The sequence below is a fragment of the Protomyctophum parallelum genome (genome assembly GCF_964188405.1).
Source record: "Protomyctophum parallelum genome assembly, chromosome: 16".
Taxonomy (NCBI): Eukaryota; Metazoa; Chordata; class Actinopteri; order Myctophiformes; family Myctophidae; genus Protomyctophum; species Protomyctophum parallelum.
Window position 1 is genome coordinate 2075119 of NC_139711.1, and position 22197 is coordinate 2097315.

Genomic DNA, 22197 nt, shown 5'->3' on the forward strand with positions numbered 1-22197 from the left:
CTAAAGCGTAAACCGTAAAGGGTACAAAACGGCCATTAGGGGGAGCCATAGTACAGTGAAATACAGTGGGGAATATCTATTGATCCATTGATTGAATACTTTATTGGCAGAAATGTATCAGTATAGGGTACAGTCAAACACTGACCAAAAAGGGATCACTGAAAAAAGTCCTTGCTGTCTTGTTTCCATTCGGTCCTGGGTAATCAATTCATAATCATTAAGTCACATGACAAATAACAAAATTCTAATTATCATAAAGAAATAAGATATGTATGCCTGCAGGTTGGGGAACAAAGAAGGGCTTATAAGGAGGTGGGGGTAGTCACTAGACATAGGTGGGGGGGCAATCTTTTTTTTATTGATTTTTATTTAATATAAATACAGTGGAATACCGAGGTATAGGTTATCAATACCGGCACCGTACCATACTGTAAAATCTCATACCGTGGCATGCCTAGACTTGACACAACCTTGTGACTCGACTTGTGACTCGGCTTGACTTGCCCACAACAGAAAGACTTGGGACTCGACTTGGACTTGGGACCAAATGACTTGGGACTCGACTTGGGACTCGGACCTGAGGGTTGGATTGACTTGGGACTCGACTTGGACTTGGGACCAAATGACTTGGGACTCGACTTGGGACTCGGACCTGAGGGTTTGGTTTGACTTGGGACTCGACTTGGACTTGGGACCAAATGACTTGGGACTCGACTTGGACTCGGACCGGAGCGACTTGAACAATTGTCTGGTATATATAGTATATAGGCATATACTATATACGTATACATATATACTCTATACTGTATAAAGTGTGTAGTTGTAAGTTGATTAGCGGTATACTGTGGCTACTTTGCACCAAAAACCGTGACAGCTGTTCCGCCATTTGATGCTTACGCAGAAAAACATCAAATCTGTGCCTGTGTTGCTGGACCAAATGACCACAAATGACCATATTTCTTACGTCATCATTAAGAGCTAGTCATACACATACACACCACGTACTCTGGTCCCAGCAGATCAGGCACAATTTGCTATTTTATTTTTTACTGATTATGTATATAGTATACGTATGACTAGCTAAATGATGACGTAAGAAATATATATAGTATATATATAGTATATAGGCATATACTATATATGTATATACATATATACTCTATACTCTATACTCTATCTATACTGTATAAAGTGTGTAGTTGTAAGTTGATTAGCGGTATACTGTGGTTACTTTGCGCCAAAAACCGTGACAGCTGTTCCGCCATTTGATGCTTACGCAGAAAAACATCAAATCTGTGCCTGTGTTGCTGGACCAAATGACCACAAATGACCATATTTCTTACGTCATTATTAAGAGCTAGTCATACACATACACACCACGTACTCTGGTCCCAGCAGATCAGGCACAATTTGCTATTTTATTTTTTACTGAATATGTATATAGTATACGTATGACTAGCTCTAAATGATGACGTAAGAAATATATATAGTATATATATAGTATATAGGCATATACTATAAATGTATACATATATACTCTATACTCTATACTGTATAAAGTGTGTAGTTGTAAGTTGATTAGCGGTATACTGTGGTTACTTTGCGCCAAAAACCGTGACAGCTGTTCCGCCATTTGAGGCTTACGCAGAAAAACATCAAATCTGTGCCTGTGTTGCTGGACCAATGATGACGAAATGACCATATTTCTTACGTCATCATTTAGAGCTAGTCATACACATACACACCACGTACTCTGGTCCCAGCAGATCAGGCACAATTTGCTATTTTATTTTTTACTGATTATGTATAATATACATTTAGAGCTAGTCATACGTATACTATATTATAGTATACGTATGACTAGCTCTAAATGATGACGTAAGAAATATGGTCATTTCGTCATCATTGGTCCAGCAACACAGGCACAGATTTGATGTTTTTCTGCGTAAGCCTCGAATGGCGGAACAGCTGTCACGACGAAGGAGACCGGGCGAAAATATTACTTGCGCGCTCTGCTTGCGCAAGTAATGAATTACTCACCTAATGCTGCAGGTTCCATGTTTAATTCCAACATGTGTAACCTACATTGTTTAAGTGGCAGATCATGCATGGTTTTCATATTGTAAATAGCCTATGGTCGCTAACGTGGCGACTTGTTTAGGGACCTGTTGAAATTTAGGAAAAGGGGGGCCTGGAGGAAAATAGGGGAGGGTGATGCCTTTCTTATTTTAGTCAGAGGGAGGGTGAGCTAATTGCATTTCAAGTCCAAGGGAGGGTAATCCAATTTTGATAATAAAATAGTCTGTATTATGTATACATGTATACTGTACATGTTTTAATACAGCTTTTTTTTATTCAGTCGAACTTTGTCTAATGATACCCCTCCATTGCTTTCACTTGGTACTTCCCAACACTGGAGGGCTGGCCATGCGATGCTACAGTTTCTCATTGTTCCTCCTATGTGTCAATCATTGTGATTGGCCTATCCACACACCGAGCGTGTGCACACACACACACACACACACACACACACACACACACCCACACACACTCTACAGTCGAGTCTAAAAGTCTGTTCGTCTTTCGCTCTCTACTCTGCCGATGAGGACGAAAATAAAAGCCTGCAGGAACTGAAGGCTAGTTTCACTCAGTCCCTCCTATTTCTGGCCACTTTCTTCATATAGCAAGCACAGAAACCAAGCAAGCACAGAATATTAATTAAAAAGTAAGCTATGCTACCAGAACGCTTTTTCTTTTCTTTTTTTTGCCCCAGCGCGTGCCCTCTCTCTGCCTCTCTCGCTCCTCCCGTCTCGTCTGTAATTCTGGAGCTGGCGAAAAGTTCTGGGAACTCTGATTATAATACTCGTGGACTGTTCCTCTTCTCCACTCCCTCGACTAGTCGACTTGAGTGCTGCTGCTATCTGTCTTTCTAATTTTCTATCATGGATTGGCAATCTATGACATGCATCATGCATGTATGCGCAGTTGCGCATTGTGCGTAAACACACCACTTCACACCTACTACTAGTACACAGCTTTACAAATCTGCCTAGTGTCAATAGCATAATTATTATAATTATGTTATGCAAATAAATGGGCCATTGCATTGTGTGACCAGCTAAATAGTAGGCTATAGACAAGACATGAGCCAAAACTATTGTTACATTAGTCACTCCCACACGTTTTTATCAGCAATTGGGTAGCGTTTGGAGGACCATGACAATTTATTTTCTCAGAAAAAACGCTACTTTTACTGATGTTTAAGTTAGAAATAAAGGTTAGGGTTTTAGGCATAATTTTACTATACATAGGTATATGTCATGTTAGGGGAGGGTGGTTCATTTTTGAATAATCACTTGGGGAGGGGACTGGATTTTAATTTTCATTCAGAGGGAGGGTGATGGTATTTTATATCAGGGCACATGCATTTCCTCCAGGGGTATCCCTACTTAAATTTCAACCTGTCCCTTATCCATCGTAGTTTGTTTACAACTGAAACGGACTTCCTGTGCAGAAACTTCCTTGTCCAAATAAGAGCCACTTGTAATGATTAGTCAACACTAGTTTTATTTCTAAGTCTACTTACAGGACGTTAACATCTCATTTGAGTGCCTTTTGAGTGCCTGTTAGCAAAGACAAAAGTGACCTTTATAATCTTAAACCAACTATTTCATCAGAACAATATTGATGTAACTACTACTGTAGCTATATTTTATATACAGAGATGTAGAAGGAACTAGAAAAAGTGCCCTTCTGGGCACAGGTCTCCACCAGGATTCTTCCTCAGCCTAGTGGGAATATGCGTGCACAGTTTCATCGCAATCGGACGCTGCGTTGAGGAGTTGTGGCGATTTGTACAAAGCGGGCTACTCCTGAAAACTGTAGGAGCCAATCGTGGCCAATCAGGATGGAATATGAGAAATCAAACAAACCTGTCTTGATCACATGACTATGGAGATCATGTGTACCGATTTGCGTGAAATTTGGATAAAATCTGAAGGAGTAATAATAGAAAATGTGTTTTACATATGTCGGCCTCCTGGTGGCGCTATAAAGAGCAGATGTGAAAAATTCCAGGCAAAGGTTTTTCCTTGGCCTCTAGGGAGTTGGCATACAAAGTTATCCACAGATCCGTGCAGTTAGAGGTAAAAACACTTTTCGGCCAGTTATAGCGCCACCTTGAGGCTGAGTTGAAATTGTTCATGTGGCATTTCGTCCTCGGCCTAGTGGGAATGTGGGTGCACAATTTCACGGAAATCACGCGATGTGTTCATGATTCGCAGCATTTTGTTTGAAACTGAGCACTCCTGTGAACTTTGGAAGCCAATCTTAACCAATCAGGATGGAGTCTGAGAAATCTGAAAGACCGGTTTCGTTGAATGGCTCTAGAGAGACTGTGTACCAATTTGCGTGATGTTTGGACAAAATCTGCACAAAGCGGCCTCCTGGTGGCGCTATAACAGGCCGTTCTGGAAAGTTTGGGGCAGAGGTTCATCGTTGGCATCCAGGGAGTGTGTGTGCAAAATTTGGCATCGACCGGGTTAACGGTGGGCGAGATTAGCTGCTCACGGACACACACACACACGGACGGACACACACACACACAGACGGACGGACACACACACGGACGGACGGAGTGCAAAACATACTCTCCCCCCATGCCTTCGGCCTGGTGGAGACAATAAGCAAAAGTCGTGATGTGACATTTCCTGGTTTAGACACTTAGCGCACCACTGTCGTAGCTGACACTTTCTGGAGTGGGCGGTGGCAGTGTGTAGTGGCAAAACATGTGTCGCCCGTGTGTTGTGTGTGTGGCATGTGCCCCCGTCTGTTGTGTGTGTGCCCCCGTGTGTTGTGTGTGTGTGGCGTGTGTCCCCGTGTGTTGTGTGTGTGTGGCGTGTGCCCCCGTGTGTTGTGTGTGTGTTGTGTGTGTGTGGCGTGTGCCCCCGTGTGTTGTGTGTGTGGCGTGTGTGTTGTGTGTGTGTGTGTGTGGCGTGTGCCCCCGTGTGTGTGGCGTGTGCCCCCGTGTGTTGTGTGTGCGCCCCCGTGTGTTGTGTGTGCAGCAGCATAACATGAAGAGCGTGATGTGACGGATGCAAGAATTACATTACACTATATACCGTATATATATATATATATATATATATATATATATATATATATATATAATACCCTTCAACTTAAAAAAATGTAATCTCATGCCACAGTGATTTTGAATGGAATCTCGAGGTGGTGTTGGTTTGTCCGAAACACCGAGGCGACTATATCAATGCAATCACGGGTGCCCTCTTCTTGGGCAATGTGAAACGCAAAGTCAGATGCGTGGGACAGTTTTGGGCCGGGGTAGCTGACATGCAGTAGGGCTGACTAGTGGTAAGTGGACGTACAGGATGAGGTCGAATAATTGACAAGGCTGATTGGAAGGCTGAGACTACTACTACAAGTAAGACACGTGAACGCGGAAAGCGAACGCAGCTCGTAAATAACAACAATTAGAATAAATGACGTACTTTAAGGGTTTTTTTTAAGTTCTCTTTTTTTGACATTTTTTTAAGTTAAGTTTTCTTTAAGTTAAGTTTTTTTTAAAGTTAAGTTTTGTGTGTGTGTGTGTTTTTTGTTTTTTTTGTGTGTGTCATACAGCTGCGCCCTCGGGTCGGTGGTGTTACAGAGTGACACACAGACAGACACACAGACAGACAGACAGACAGACAGGCCCCTTGAGGCTCGAGGCACGTTTCAATTGAAACGATTGAAACAAGACCGCCCGGGCCGGCCTAGTGGTCCGGGCACCTGGCCTGGCAGCGTGTCACGAGTTCGGGTCCCGATCCCGACGACCTTTGCAGTGTGTCTCCCATAGAATATTAAAAGGATAGAGACTGATCTGGCGTGAAGCTCCGCCCCCTCCGCTATTCATGTCAGTGGAAGTTGCTCAGTGGCGTTTTGAAGCACCCGAGCACCGAGTCTATTTCCTTTTTGGGCGCATTTCCGCATTGGACCACCAAATTTTGGTGGTCCAATGCGGAAGTGCAACCGAGCGCTCAATGTTAAAGCCCAGCTGCACGGGGTTTCCTCGTCATGCATCCACGGGTCCGCCTGCAGTCCTTCCTCTTACCACTAGGGCCCATCGCTTCAACGTTGGAGTGCCTCACTGGCCCCTTGGTGTCTCCCCCCCCCCCTCCCATTTCTCTCCCCTTTTCCTGTCAACCTACTGTACACACATATATAAACACTATATATATATATATATATACACATACACTAGAATTTCTCTAGGATTCGCGGCCGCGAATCCTAGAGTTACGTTGCCGCGCACTATGGGAAGAAGGAAATTGCGGGAGTTGACTCCACATATTACTCCAGTTTTGGCATCACTGCACTGGCTTCCGGTTGTTTTTAGGATTGATTTTAAAATTATTTTACTTGTCTATAAAGCTCTCAATGGTCTCGCACCTCCGTGACTGCCTACCTAGATATGTCCCTAACCGCCCCCTCAGGTCCTCCAATGCTGGCCTACTTGAAGTGCCTAAAAGAATGTGCACAAAAAAATATGGTGAGGCAGCTTTTTGCTTCTACGGCCCAACAGCCTGGAATAAACTTCCATTCGAGCTCAGACACGCAACGCACCCTCTGTAGACATTTTTAAATCTCAACTCAAGACTCACCTCTTCACTCTTGCTTTTAGTTGAGTTTTACTATGCACGTTCCTACCCTGCCCTGACTGATTGCTGCATGCGGTGTTTTTATTTGTTTTATGTTCTTATATTCAATTTTGTTCTTTGCCATTGTTCTATCATTTTAACTACTTGTGTTTTATTGTATTATATTTTTGTGTCCCTGCACTTTGAGCTGCATTTATGTATGAAAGGTGCTATACAAATAAAGTGTATTATTATTATTATATTACATGTAGTAACGGATGGGTTATTAGTTATTATTATGTGTCCTTATTAGTGTAGTGTAGTCAACACGTTATGGCTCATACACACTGCCCGGTATTTGCTCCGATTATGCTGTCGGGGAGCATTTTTGGCGCTGACCGACAAAACGGCTGATCTGACGTTAAGCGGTGCCCAAAAGGTAGATCAGGATCTACCAGTATCACAAAGGCTTTGCCGGTAGACCACATGACATGGCCCTAAAAAATTATATAATTTTAATATAAAAAACGATTTTTGCATCTGCCGCTTGAGATGACCTGAGATGACTTGATTGATTGACATCAAAAAGGGCCTGTCAGCTCAAACACACAATGCAATACTTGTTGTTGCGTACAATCATCAGTAGCAAAGTCAAATACCAAAAATAAAAACCAATGGGATGATAGTTTTATTTGGTGGGTACTGTATATGAGCTGGTCGTTTTGGGTTAGGGTAGGTAAGGTAAGATGATTATATATATATATATATTCATTCGGTGGGTAAATCCCTGTAGGCTACCCACATATTGGTAGCCCATTACCTATATTAGCCCAATATTGGCGTTACGCATTTCACTTAAATAATGTTGTGTGCGCACGTGCGCGTGCGGAGAAAGACAGTTATTTAATGAAACTCAAGATTATAACGTCCTGTCTCGCTGCCTCCGTGTATAGGCTGCATGGCTATTCCTGTGTGTGTGTGTGTGTGTGTGTGTGTGTGTGTGTGTGTGTGTGTGTGTGTGTGTGTGTGCGCGTGCGTGCGTGTGTGTGCGCAATGAAAAGTACTCGGCAGGCGAAATGGCGAATTCGAACGGTGTGATTGTAATAGTTTGGCACAAACCAAGTACTGTGGAAGAACAATGTTGATGTAACTAAGAGATTCGCTGAGTAAGCGATATTTTATATACAGAGATTTAGAAGGAATAAGCAAAATCGTGAGGCGAGAATTCCTCTCCTTCCTTGTTATTTTCTCCTGCGGACAGGACTGTCAGGGAGACTCGGAGATCAGAGCAGCACAGGGGAGTGGCTTAAAAGACGGGGTAGTAGTTGCCAGGTTGGCCAATTGTAAGCGAGTCGTAGTGTGTGTTGAATGGCATTTGAATGGCATTTGTGGGCTTGTGAATGAATTTTCTCACATGTAATTTGTGCTCACTTGCATAGACCTGGCGAATTTAGCGTGGTGAAAGGGCAACAGTGTTCCGGGGGTGTGGGTGCTTGGGGCGATAATGTTTGTAGTAAACAAATGCATTGCCGCCGTGAGTGTGGACGGGAGGCATCTTTGGTGGCACTGCAATGACCAGTGTTTGGCGGGTGGTGTCGAGTGTTGGCGTTGGGCGCGATAGGAGGAGATAGGTCCCGAACACTGCGAAGGTAAGTGTGTGACGTCACTGCCGTGTGAGTGTGTGTGGGTGTAGTGTGTAAGATGGTGTTGTGGGTGTTGCAATAGCGACGTAGCTGTTGTGGCTTTGGGTTTCTTGCCATGTGTTGGGTACAAGTTCTCACTTGTTAATATATATATATATATATATATATATATATATATATATATATATATATATGTGACCAGTGCCAGTGATTTCAACCACAAGTCGGCAATAGTATAACTTCACTATAGAACAAAATAAATTTTCTTTTTTTTGGTGGTTTTCGTTTTTAGCCACATTAACACAGTTGGAATGTTAAAGAATGTTTTTATTCCATCAGAACATCGTTTTAGTGTCATTAAGTCGTTGTATTTACATTGCAAAAATGTCTCTATAATTACAGATTATTTGCCGTATTTTGGGGGTGTGAACATTCCTGCACGTATTTACATAGAGTCGTTTCGATTGGCCGTAGCTATCTTTGTTCTCCAGTTAGAGTAGATGTGTGTTTCTGTGACAATAGTAAATAAATAGCCTACAACATCAGCATATTTGTTAACTTGATATGATGCTGTTGGATGTTGTAATAAAGTATAAATTAACTGATTTACCCGTCGTCCACTGAAGAAAAAGTTGCTGTTTGTTTGTGGTCTCCACACGGACCACACGCATTCTGACGATTGTCTTAGTTGTAAATCCATTCTTCTGCCCTTATTAACACTATTTTGGAGCAGATTGCCCAAACTGTAAATTACTTTTGGTACCAAAAGCTTTTTAAACCTTAAATTTTAAAAACAAAAAAATTCAAAAATCTCAAATATATAAAAATATTTAAAAAAATGTATTTATAAAATACTAAAACAGTCTGTAACAAGCAAAAATACCAGCAAGTTTGATTGAAATTGTTCTTTTGAAACTGTGTTGCTTTATTGTAAACTTGCTTGCTGTGGTGGTTACTCATGTTCATATTTATGGTTATATTTATTGTAATTATATTTATTGTCATGTCACTTATTGGTGTTAGTGAATCACCTGCCCATACAGTCGTCATCAGTCACGTGAAGTGACGACGGGGTTTAAAAGGGAGTTGTCACACATACTGCCGATTGTCACCTGATGAAGGCCGTTCACGGCCGAAACGTTGTGCCTTATTTATGGTGTATTGAATAAAAAGCAAACACCTTGGAGCAAACCTGTGTGCGGACTCTCCTCTCTTCACTGTACTTACCTTAGTCCAGCACCAGACAGGAACTGGATGTGCGCTAGCCACCTACCTTTTTATACTTTATTTCAGTGCACACATGTGCATGTTTAGCACTGTGTTTTAATCTATGTAACTTTATTACCGTTGGATGCAGCTGCCTGATGATCAATACATGAATGAACTAGAAAAAGTGCCCTTCAGGGCACAGGTCTCCACCAGGATTTCTTCCTCAACCTAGTGTGAATATGCATGCACAGTTTCATCGCAATGGGGCGCTGCGTTGAGGAGTTGTGGCGATTTGTACAAAGCGGGCTACTCCTGAAAACTGTAGGAGCCAATCGTGGCAAATCAGGATGGAATATGATAAATCAAACAAACCTGTCTTGATCACATGACTATGGAGATCATGTGTAGCGATTTGCGTGAAATTTGGATAAAATCTGAAGGAGTAATAATAGAAAATGTGTTTTACATATGTCGGCCTCCTGGTGGCGCTATAAAGAGCAGATGTGAAAAATTCCAGGCAAAGGTTTTTCCTTGGCCTCTAGGGAGTTGGCATACAAAGTTATCCACAGATCCGTGCAGTTAGAGGTAAAAACACTTTTCGGCCAGTTATAGCGCCACCTTGAGGCTGAGTTGAAATTGTTCATGTGGCATTTCGTCCTCGGCCTAGTGGGAATGTGGGTGCACAATTTCACGGAAATGACGCGATGTGTTCATGATTTGCAGCATTTTGTTTGAAACTGAGCACTCCTGTGAACTTTGGAAGCCAATCTTAACCAATCAGGATGGAGTCTGATAAATCTGAAAGACCCGTTTCGTTGAATGGCTCTAGAGAGACTGTGTACCAATTTGCGTGATGTTTGGACAAAATCTGTAGGTGTACTGTGCAAAAACTTGTTTTGCACAAAGCGGCCTCCTGGTGGCGCTATAACAGGCTGTTCTGGAAAGTTTGGGGCAGAGGTTCATCGTTGGCATCCAGGGAGTGTGTGTGCAAAATATGGCATCGACCGGGTTAACGGTGGCCGAGATTAGCTGTTCACGGACACACGGACGGACGGACGGAAGGACACGCGGACGGACGGAGTGCAAAACATACTCTCCCCACATGCCTTCGGCCTGGTGGAGACAATAACATTGCGCGTGGTCACGCGTCGCGGTAAAATCTGTCTTTTATATAATTTGATCAATCCATGACATCCATGCGTGATCGCGCGTTGCGGTGAAATCCGTCTTTAATATAATTTGATCAATCCATGACATTGTTGTTCAAATATTGAATGAGAAGACATAGTGTAGTACTTCAAAGTGGAAGCATCATAACACACGTCTAAGGTATTTTGTCCCCTGACTTTCTGTTGGTAAGGTTTTGACTCTTTCACATCAGTGCACGGCTGATTCAAGCCATGCATTTAGGGGTAAAAAGGTACCTTTGTACATATTAATAATGTAATGTAAACATACAGCATTTTAAAATTTAGCAATTAAAAGCATGGGTCTAAAACTACAAGTAACTTCATGGAATAAATTATAGCCTACTTGCAGTGTTAGCTGCAAGTAGTTTTACTCCACATGTATTTATTTGAAAACTCAATTAGCCTACTAGTTATTTTTTAGATTGTATTATTACAAAACATACACTAAACAACGTCCGTCCTATATTTCTATATTGCAATATTGATACTTTATCATCTCTATTTATTCTTATTCTAAGAGTTCTAGATGACCTTCTTTTATTAAGTGTCCACTCAAGTCATTCTGTGCAGTTGACAGTGTGGAGTGGTTAGAGGATGGGGGGAGTGTTTATGCAAGTATCTAGGGGTGGAGACAAGTATCTATTGTCACACCCATTCCTGAGCTCAGAGATGCTAAATAATTTGAAATCTTAGAATGAAAAATTCTGTACTTTGGTGTTTACAGTTCAACAAGTTTCAAATGGTCATATCTTCTTCATTTCCCCCCCAATTTTCAATGAGCAATACATCATATGAAAGGTTACAGTGTGCAGTTTCATAATATGTAAAGAACTGAAAAATGACCATGGCCCCCTTGTATATTAAACCACTGTCCCCGGTCCATGTGTGTGTGTGTGTATATCGGGGATGCGATGTTATGTGATGCGATCTGATATATAAATATTCATTCAATCTGTATGTACATCAATTTGCATGTTTCACTTTCAATCAATCTGTATATCTGTAGGACTGCAGGGCCGCAGCCTGCTGCCTGCAGGCTATCAGAAATGACTTTGGACAAACTTTAGTTAAAGTTGCAGAGTGACAGATTACTTTACCTGGGTTACATCTTCTGATAGTGCTGACTGCTGACATAATAATCCCATCTAGTGTTTCATCAGCGCGACGGAACGACAAAACAGTCTACAGCTGAGCTTGTTGTGCTGATGACAGGCACAGGCAGCGCGCCATGAACACAGTATACACACCATAGACTGTGAAACAAGGTGGTAAAGATAACAAGGGGTGGCCAGTGATGTCACTGTTATGCAACACGGAAGTAGTATGGACTTGAAGCCGTTTATAAACCAGCCAGTCAGTGACATCACGGACTAATCCTTGGTGTTACTCTTCCTGCGCCCTGCAAACCAGGCTTTCACCGTCGTCTCGTCCTTTCTCTTCTTCTTCCCCCTCCATGGGCCCCTTGGGGGTGTTGGGCCCCGGTGCATCGCATGGGTTGCACCGTCGATATTTACGCCACTGCACACACAGTAGAAAACGTAAAAAAAAAAAAAAAAACGTAAAAAAAAAAAAAAAAAAAACTACATTTATTCTAATTGTTGTTGGAATTTACGAGCCGCATTCGCTTCCCGCGTCCGCACGTCTTACTTGTTATTCTCTTGCCATATACTTTTAGTTTATAGTCAAAAACACCACAACACTGACCCACAGCTGGTGGTCCTGACCGGCAGGACCCTTCTTGATGAAGGCTCCGTAGTACGTGGCGATGTTCCTGTGGTGGGAGTAGCTCTTCAACATGTTGATCTCCAGCTTGATCTCCTCCTCTTCCTCCTACGGAGACGGAGACAACACAAAGACAGGAAGACAAGTTAAAGGGACACTTCACCCTTTTTGCAAAAAAATATATGTTAATGACGTTTAGAAGCTTTAGAACACTTTCCTGGAGATCTTTATGTGTGTAATATGTGGTTTTAGATATTTTAGATTGTAGCAGTGAGCCTGTTGTCTCTGATGTCATGGACACTGGGCTCACTTCCTTCCTGGACTACATGTTGTCTCAGTAAGACAGCTCTCCCCCTATCCACAAGGAGGAGCAGTGCACCAAAGAATTATGGGAATTGTAGTCCAGGAAGGTAGTGAGACCAGTGTCCATGACATCAGAGACAACAGGCTCACTGCTACAATCTAAAATAACTAAAACCACATATTACACACATAAATACCCCCAGGAAAGTGATCTAAAGCTTCTAAACGTCATTAACATATTTTTTTTGCAAAAAGGGTGAAGTGTCCCTTTAAACACAGCTAGAGAGAGACACACACACACACACGCTGCCATGTGCCATCTGTCTGTGGCGACATTATGTTCATCCTTTCCTCCTTTTAGAAACTAACACTTTATCTATTAACGAAAGATTAATAGATTTAAAAAAATATATATTGATGAAGTAGTCAAGGAATCAATAAATCAACCAATCAAGGTTGGAAACAGTATGGCAGTACAGAACCCCTTTTGGTGTTTTAAGCATTATGTTATACTTTTAGCTATTGAAAAATAGCAGATCTACAAGCGCATAGCGCGGCACCGAGTTCCGCGCTATACGAGCTTGTAGGTCTGCTTTTTTTGAAAAAATCGTGAAAATGTGGCGCAAATCTTTGAATATATATTCTTTCAGAGTGAACGTTTTTAACTAAAATCTTTGCTTTTGGGGGCGGCCCTGGAACGACATATTTTCAGATGGGGGTCGGTGGCCAAATACATATAATTGTTGGGGTTCTTGACATGAGATGTTGAGCACCACTGATATAGAAACATTTCAGAAAACTTTTAGGATTTAGAAGACATTTTTTAAGAATCGTCCTCAGGTCTAAATGGGTTAAACCCTCTATACTTTACACCAGGGGTAACCAACCAGGGGCTCGCGAGCTACCAGTAGCTCGCGGGAACCTTTCAAGTCGATCCCGAAGTGTCTGCAGCAATACACAGCAGAATGTCGTTCGCAAAAAAAGAGCAGATCTACAAGCTAACAACGTGTAGAGGCTCGATGCATTTCAGCTTGAAGATCTGTTCCCCTTGCTTCCACCGCACCGCCCTCAGCCCTCCCCCTTTTAGCACTCTGTGCTCATGTGCTGTGTGTCTGTTGTTCCCATAGACTGTAAAAAATATGGACAAAGCGTTCGCCGGGTCTAACATGAACGTAAAATGAAGCCTGTAATAATATGCTAATTCCTGATGTAAGTCGCCATCTTTCTAGATCCGTTTGGTACCAGCTGGCCATTGGCTGGCTCCGTTTGGGTCCAGCTGGCCATTGGCTGCCCAGACAACGAGGCGGGACTTCCCCCCTTCTTCTCCGTTGGTTTTTATTTTGACTCGAGTGGGAGGAGTAGACTCTTGAGTGGGAGGGGAATCCCGATCATAGACGGTAACGGTAGCCACGCCCCTCAGAACATACGCGACTTTATGGTCATTATTTTAATTAATGGGACCATAATTTTCCAAAAAGAATATTATGACATTAGAAATGAGACTTTAAACTAGTGACTGGAAGAAGAAAGTATTCATGACCATGTTTATTAAGGTAATACAGTCTAGGTGAAGTTGGGCCAAAATACATGGGCCTCTATGGAGCTATGGGGCTTTTTGGGTCCAGTCCAGCGCCACAACAGGCCATTATATGAACTACCGATTTCAAATGAGGCTTCACGAAATATCTGGCTGACTGCCCCCCTGGTTGTTCCCCTCGCAGGCAGCACACAGCGCAATGAGAGCATCAGAGTGAACGCAGCATGATAGCGTCCCCGACACGTTGAATATTATTCAATATTATTATTATTTGTAAAGTTCGAACGCCAACTTTTAACACTGCACGGCTGCACGCACAAATAAAGAGTGCACTCGGCACTCGCACATGACGGATTATTATCGATCAAAACAATCCTTAGCGTGTTGCACAGCATGAATGATAAGTAATCACCGACCTGGCTGGATAAATATCACTATGACAAATTGTCAAAATGTTTAGTGCCGCTGTCAAAACATGACAAGATGCTCGATTGTGAATTAAATTGTAACATTCTCCTTGGCTTTGACTGCTTCAGACAGAACATCTGACACACAGCTACGGTAGACTATTCATTTACTAAACTGTTAACTTACTCGGCTGCCTACCGTTGCTCGTTAATCAGGTCACACAATGGATGGACCACTGATATTTATCCATCCAGGTCGGTGATTTTGTAACACATGCTTTTGTAAGCGACGCTAAGGATTGTTTTGATCGATAATAATCCGTCATGTGCGTGCGCGAGTGCACTCTTTATTTGTGCGTGCAGCCGTGCACAGTGTTTCTCCCACGTTTGGTTAAAAGTTGGCGTTCAAACTTTACAAATATGTGAATATTCATTGAAATGAGAAACAAAATATTGTGCTGTAAAAGCAATTCATGTCCTTTGCATTTTGTTTTATTAAAAAAAAAACTCAACAAAGAAGTTTATTTGTATTTTTGTCCTAATATTTTTTATTTCTAATACATTTGTCTTAAAGCGCAAATAACATACTTTCTAAAATGGCTTTTAATATTTAATATCATATTGTCTATGTCCCTCAAAGTTATTTCTAATGGTTTTGAGCCTCAATCACCACTGATATAACCAGGCCTTGTCATTTCTTTCTGGACTTTGAAAGCAGTTTTAGCTGCAGTACCACAATGTCCTGAGGTGGTGGGGGTGCAGATGCAGATTATTTAATATTTGAGTCATTATAATACTGATGCTAGATAAAACCAGGTTGTTTCCATTCCATGCCAGCTTGGAAAATCAACAATGGTGGACATTGTAAACAAAGTGGAAATGCAAATTTGGAACTGAATACTTAAGAAGAGGAGGAATTATACAAAGTAGGGTGACATTGATGACATCACGATGAGGCCAAAATCAGTTGAGCTGTTCCTGAGAGCAATTTCTATTAAAGCACCTGATATGATATGAAAGCCTGATTGTTCAAAATTGGTTATTTGTGGGGATAGAAAACACATATGGGAGCTCCAAAAACAGAAAAGAGTTTAATTCTATGTTATAGGTCCTTTAATATTATTTGACATTGATAATATAACTTACTATAAGTTTTTATTCTTATTTAAGCTTTAGTCTTTGTGTGGATGTGTGCACATGCATTGAGCCTGTCAGAAATAGCAAAAAAACAAGTGTTTTTTCTAACACGTTTTAGTGGTAGATCTTGGCTTACAATTGGGAATAAAATGGGCTCTTGGGCTTGAAAAGGTTGGTTACCACTGCTTTACACTATACTTTATACTAAACTATACTTTAGTTTACAGGCATGTAAAGAGAAGTGCATTTGGTATATACTCTCTTTTCAGTACAGTAACATATTGCGTTGTGTGCTTTTAGATCGCACATTTTGTGTTGAATGTTCTCCCCCCAGATTAGGGATGCTGTCATTAACAAAAGTGGCATTTTAAGTTTCGTAGTACATTTTCCATCATTGCGATAATATTGTTACTCAATTATTTTTGCACCACGGAACCTCTCTCACTGGACGAATTGCAGGCGCACCGATACCGATGAAACCCCACAGCTTGGCGAAAGGGCCTTTCTGTGTGGAGTTTGCATGTTCTCCCCGTGTCCCCTAGGGTAGGTACCCTCACAAAAAACATGCAGTAATCCTGGTCTCTAAACTGCCTCCCCCTGGCCAGCCGGGGCGCTTGATGGAGGGGAAAGGAACTGGTTGGAATAACGTGTTCCTTCCACGCGCTACGTCCAACCAGGGAAACTCCCCCCTGTCAGGTGTAAAGGAGCAACTTGGACACTCAGGCATGGAAGGAAGCATGAGTTCAAGTCCGTTGCTCTCCCCTTGTCCCCCATATATGGGAACTAGGTTGGTGGAGGGTGTGTAGAGCCCAGGATCACATTAGATGATTGACACAGGGGTGAAAAATGGGTTACAAAATCGTGGGATAAAAAAAATAAAATAAAAAAAAATTCACTCGATCGTATAGCATCGTTGATGTCGGGAGGAAACCTCATAACTCAATTTTTGAGGTTTTAGATTTGTTTTTGTTGCATACATTTTTGTTGCTATTGAACACGTCTGTGTGTTGTTTCGAAAATATTGAACCAGTGGAAAGTAGTAAAAAAAAAGTGCTTTGGACAATACCTCTTAACTCCATTGGACCCTCAAAATGTCTGCTAAAGCAACTAACTCCACCACACCTCTCCCGCTCTCATGGAAGTAATGGACAATAATTATATAAAAGTCACCAACACCAACTTTGATGAGGCTGTATTGCTTTGTTTAAAAAAAGACAAGGTTTTCTTAATTTCCTGAAAGATCGATATTTTTCATTTCCTGAAAAATGAGTTATGAGATCTCCTCCCGACAGCAGAGATACATTAGTTCTCAGGTCAACCATTGATATGTGATTATATTTTATTAATTAATTACAAAGCCGTAGTTAGATTATTTGTAACCGAGTCCCAGTCCTAGTAGGAACCCAACAATCCAGAGGGGGTCCATAATGGACCCCATTCAGACGTGGGATGCCACCCAACACCATTCACACACAGCCACGACGCCCCGGCCCCCTTCATATGACCTCAGGACACGGACAATACAACACAGGACACTGTGCAAGGACACACACGCACACACACACACACACACGGCTCCCCCCCCCCCCCCCCCCCCCCCCAGCTGTGTTGGCTCTGTCTGTAAATCAAGGCAGAGGAGAGGAGAGGAGAGGAGAGGAGAGGAGAGGAGAGGAGAGGAGAGGAGAGGAGAGGAGAGACCAGACAAAAGGAAAGCAGAGGCCATTGACCTCCTTAAATCTTCACTGGACAGGAGGGTAGAAGTGACGGGCCGGACAGTGAACTTTCACCTCCATTTGAAACACAAAGCATGTGTGTTTGTCTGAACATGTGCATGCACATTGTGTGTAGTGTGCATGTGTGCACGTGCGCGCTTGTGCGTGTGCGCCTGTGCATATGAGAAATTAAATTAAATTGAGATTGATATTTATATCGCCTCTGTCAGGTGGAGACCTCAAATGTTCAGAACTCTTACTTTTCAGGATTCAAATAAAAACAATTTACAATTTAGGCATTTAGCAGACGCTCTTGATCCAGAGCGACTTACATTTAAGCAAAAACAAAAGCATGTCATACATCACATATATAGAAAGTAGTTATCATGAATCGTGTATAAACTAAGAACGTAATAGTGGAGTATCTATGTCAACTATACATACTATACTATATTATATATACAATATATGTGTGTACTATAAAGTGCTATGACTACATACAATGCAATTCTAGTGCTGTCTAAGTAACGAGCTATAAGTCTGTCTAAAATAGTCGACATAAAATGCTATCTAACAACTGCCGGATCAGCTACTTTTGAGAGACTTTGAGAGAGGTTTCTGCCCGACAGCAACACTATGCAATGCCCCGTGGATGAGATGTAATCCACACTTACAAATTAGAATCAGAATTTCCCCGCAATGGTTTTATACTGTATAAAATTTGATTCAAGTGTTTTATATCACGAACACAATCCCATATTGTGGCGTTTGCAGCTGCCGCACTCAGAAGGACAAACTTACTTCCAATATAGTCAAGAAGAAACTGGCCCCGCCTAAATCTAATAGAGTTCACCTTCCAGATAAAAAAAAACTAAGTGAAATTGTTGGGAGCTCATGGTTGGCATTAGAAAGAGAGGAGAACGTTTTGCGTTAATTTAATTTAATATTTGGGTAAAGAAAGGGGTTGTCTGTGTTTCCAGCGGATATTTCTGAAGCTTTGGATGGTGGCCGTGAGTGTGTCTGCACGGAAGTGAAGAGAAAGTGGTGCCAGGCAGCCAGGCATCGCACAACATTAAGACCCGAGACTAACTCTGCAGTATGAAGGCCATCTAAGCAGTGTTGATTTTGACGGCAAATCTTTTGATTTATAGTTTTAGTCAGTCTTTTGGAGAGAAAAAAAAATGAAAAAAAGGGAATTAGTCACCTGAAATGTTGTAGTATTTAGTCTAGTCGACTGAAATGTATTTTTGGCGGGCCGTTTTACGCTTAATTGCATGCCGAAAATAGCCGATCTGGCCCAATGACAGCGCCACAACAGGCCATTATATGAACTTTCAGGATGTCCCGATTTCCTTAGTGGCTTCACAAAATATCTGTCTGACTGCCCCCCTGGTATGAAGGCCATCTAAACAGTGTTGATTTTGACGGCAATTCTTTTGCATAGAGAGAGAGAGTAAATTAGTTAACGGAGATGCAGGAGATTCAAACAGGACAGGCAGGCAGACGGACGTAAACGAAAGGGACAAAGTGGTCCATTCGAAGCCGTGAAAACACGTTTTAATGGTGTCTGAAGCCGAATACTGTGACTGTGACAAATTGACTGTCACAGTTAACTCAGAACGTCCAGGCATGGGTCGAGGCATAGGGTCAAGGAGGAATGATTGATTGATGAATTACTTCATTAACAGTTTGCAGACAAAAAGCACAGGAAAGTACAGTTCAAAACCATGTCTGCTAAGAGGATTTCACACCCACGAAAGCCTATGTGGGGGCTTGATTCCATTGTGGTCCCTCATAGGCAATTCATCGAAAAAAAGGACCCTAATCAGGGCTCGACAGTGCGACTAGGTAGTCGCATATGCTACTAAAAATAGCACCGTGCGAGTTGTAGAATTAAATTTGTAGCACTGGTGCGACTACAGAATTTGACCGTTCAATCGTGATAAAGACAATTAAGGCTCTGATCCCGCAATACACATTCTATTAGTTTCAGTTCTATACCTACATTTATATTTGTAGTATGGCGGTGTCGTTCGCCAAAAAGAGCAGATCTACAAGCTAACAACGTGTCGAGGCTCGATGCATTTTAGCTTGAAGATCTCTTACCCTTGCTTCCACCGCACCGTGCTGTGTGTCTGTTGTTCCCTCGCAGGCAGCACACGTCAGAGTGAACGCAGCATGATAGCGTCCCAGACACATTGAATACTAAACTTATTTAAGTTATTTGTAAAGTTCGAACGCCAACTTTTAACCAAACGCGGGAGAAACACTGTGCACGGCTGCACTCACAAATAAAGAGTTCACGCGCGCACGCACATGATGGATTATTATCGATCAAAACAATCCTTAGCGTCGCTTACAAAAGCATGTGTTGCACAGCATGAATGATATTAGTAATCACCGACCTGGCTGGATAAATATCAGTGGTCCATCCATTGTGTGACCTGCTTAACGAGCAACGGTAGGCAGCCGAGTAAGTTACCAGCTTAGTAAATTAATAGTCTACTGTAGCTGATGTTCTGTCTGAAGCAGTCAAAGCCAAGGAGAATGTTACAATTTAATTCACAATCGAGCATCTTGCCCTGCATCGAATATCACATGATAGAACAGCAGGATAAAAACGGATAGTCTGTCTATCCATCCATGCATCCATGAGCAACATAGATATTAATCTATCTATCTATCTATCTGCATAAAAACAAATTGGTTATATAGATTATATAAAAATAAACAAATTATATCCTGATGAATATCAATATTTTGATAATTGCTGAAAATATATTATATATCACTTTATTAAAGAAAAATCACACCTGGGTGAAGTGAGGGACACTCTTATCATCATACATCATCATGAATCATCTCGTACATCAGAATACCTAGCTGTGATTGGTTTAATAGCTGATTTGCTCGTTTGCATATGACATACATATGACATTTTCCTTTCAATGTCAATGGCATTTAATGTTTTGATGTTTAATTTACGTCATATTTAGTGGAATTTTGACAAAATTTCTCCGTTCATTGCCAATGGCAAATATTGAGACGTGTGGGGACAAGATTTAGTGGACATTTGACCTGAATTCCCCTTTCATTGTCAATGGCAAATCATGAGATGTGTGGGGACTAAAGCTATGTATAACGGTATAGCTAGCGCCCCTCAAAAACACATTATTTGATAACTTTTCATCGTGCTCCTAAAATAATTTGTGTGCTACTAGATTTTTCAACTTAGTCGCACACGTGCTAATTGGAAAAATGCTAAGCGTCAAGCCCTGCCTATAATTGATATGTGTTTGACCACGGACCCTGTGTCAAGGACCCAGAGAGGAGAAGTTCAAAAGCATTAAAAAACCTTTTATATCTGCTATTTTTGAATGGCCAGCGTTATAAAAGTGCCTCGGCTACAGGTGCTATACTGCATGAATGCACCATGTACCGAGAGAGAGAGAGAGAGAGAGAGAGAGAGAGAGAGAGAGAGAGAGAGAGAGTGTGACTGTGTGTGTGCGTGCGTGCGAGCGAGTGAGTGAGAGAGAGCAGGCATGCATTGTTACCTCTGTGACTTCCATGACTTTGATAGCTGCCAGCTGGCCCGTCTTCACATGACGACCCTGAAGGGACACACAGAGATTTAGGAACACAAAAAACACAGAACATCATACAGTATACTGTATGCATGCACGCGCACGCAGTAAATCATGCAGTGTAGCCTTTATACTAGAGCAAGAACTCTAGTTTCTAGTTTTTAAACTCAATTTCCCTTTTTTCCACCTGACTGCTTTGTATGCCTCTCTCTCTCTCCCTCTCTCTCTCTCATGAGTAAGAAGTGTACAAATAGGAGTCCATATTTTTTGCAGTCGATATCACAAGGTTTGGTTTTAAGTAAACCTGCACTGTGTGTGTGTGTGTGTGTGTGTGTGTGTGTGTGTGTGTGCGACTGTGCGCGCACGCAGCTTTAAAGAGATTTGCACACACACACACACACACACACACACACACACACACACACACACACACACACACACACACACACACACACACACACACACACACACACACACACACACACACTTTGGCCATGAGATTTGCTGCAGAGCATGGCTTTTCAGTGTTCCAGGCCTAGGCCCCCTTATAAGAGAGATGAAGCAGGGACCCCTCTACATAATATGTAGAGGGGTCCCTGTTATACAATATTATTGTATAACATTGCGTTCCATATTACATGTTTTCATAGATTTCATAGACATATTGATATGACTTGTTTGACAGATCTATCATCAATGTTGATTTCGTTGATGAAAAATGATCGTCGACTACACTGACGAAAACCTAAATAAAACCGGAAACTAGTCACACTCTTGAAATAAGACATTTGACTAAAAAGGGTGCAGGGAACAGCATGACCCTTTTCAATTACAGTAGGACTTGGGCCATTTTACCAGAGGTGGCCAGTGTCGTGAAGAGCTGACTTAGGCAAAACCATATCATTTTCCTCAGAAAAGGCCTATATGCCGTTATTTTAATATCAATTAAACTACACAACGGATCTCTTAGCAAAATGCAAGCGCGCCTGTTCCCGATGAAGCCGGTCGAGTAGACATAATGGCTCGAGTGTGTGCGTCAATAACTGTGGGGAGGAGTAGCGTGCCAAAACAATAGTGTTTTGATTGATTGATTGAAATATTTATTAACAGTTTGT

The 22197-nt window shown here is 41.9% G+C and overlaps 1 protein-coding gene across 1 annotated transcript in view; it reads right to left on the bottom strand.

Moving 5' to 3' along the window:
* Positions 1-22197, bottom strand: part of LOC310873261 (mitogen-activated protein kinase kinase kinase kinase 4-like) — a 132010-nt gene that overhangs the window by 87361 nt on the left and 22452 nt on the right. The window contains 2 exon segments of the mRNA XM_083785597.1: positions 12385-12510; positions 21053-21109. Coding sequence (XP_083641723.1) covers positions 12385-12510; positions 21053-21109 — 183 coding nt within the window.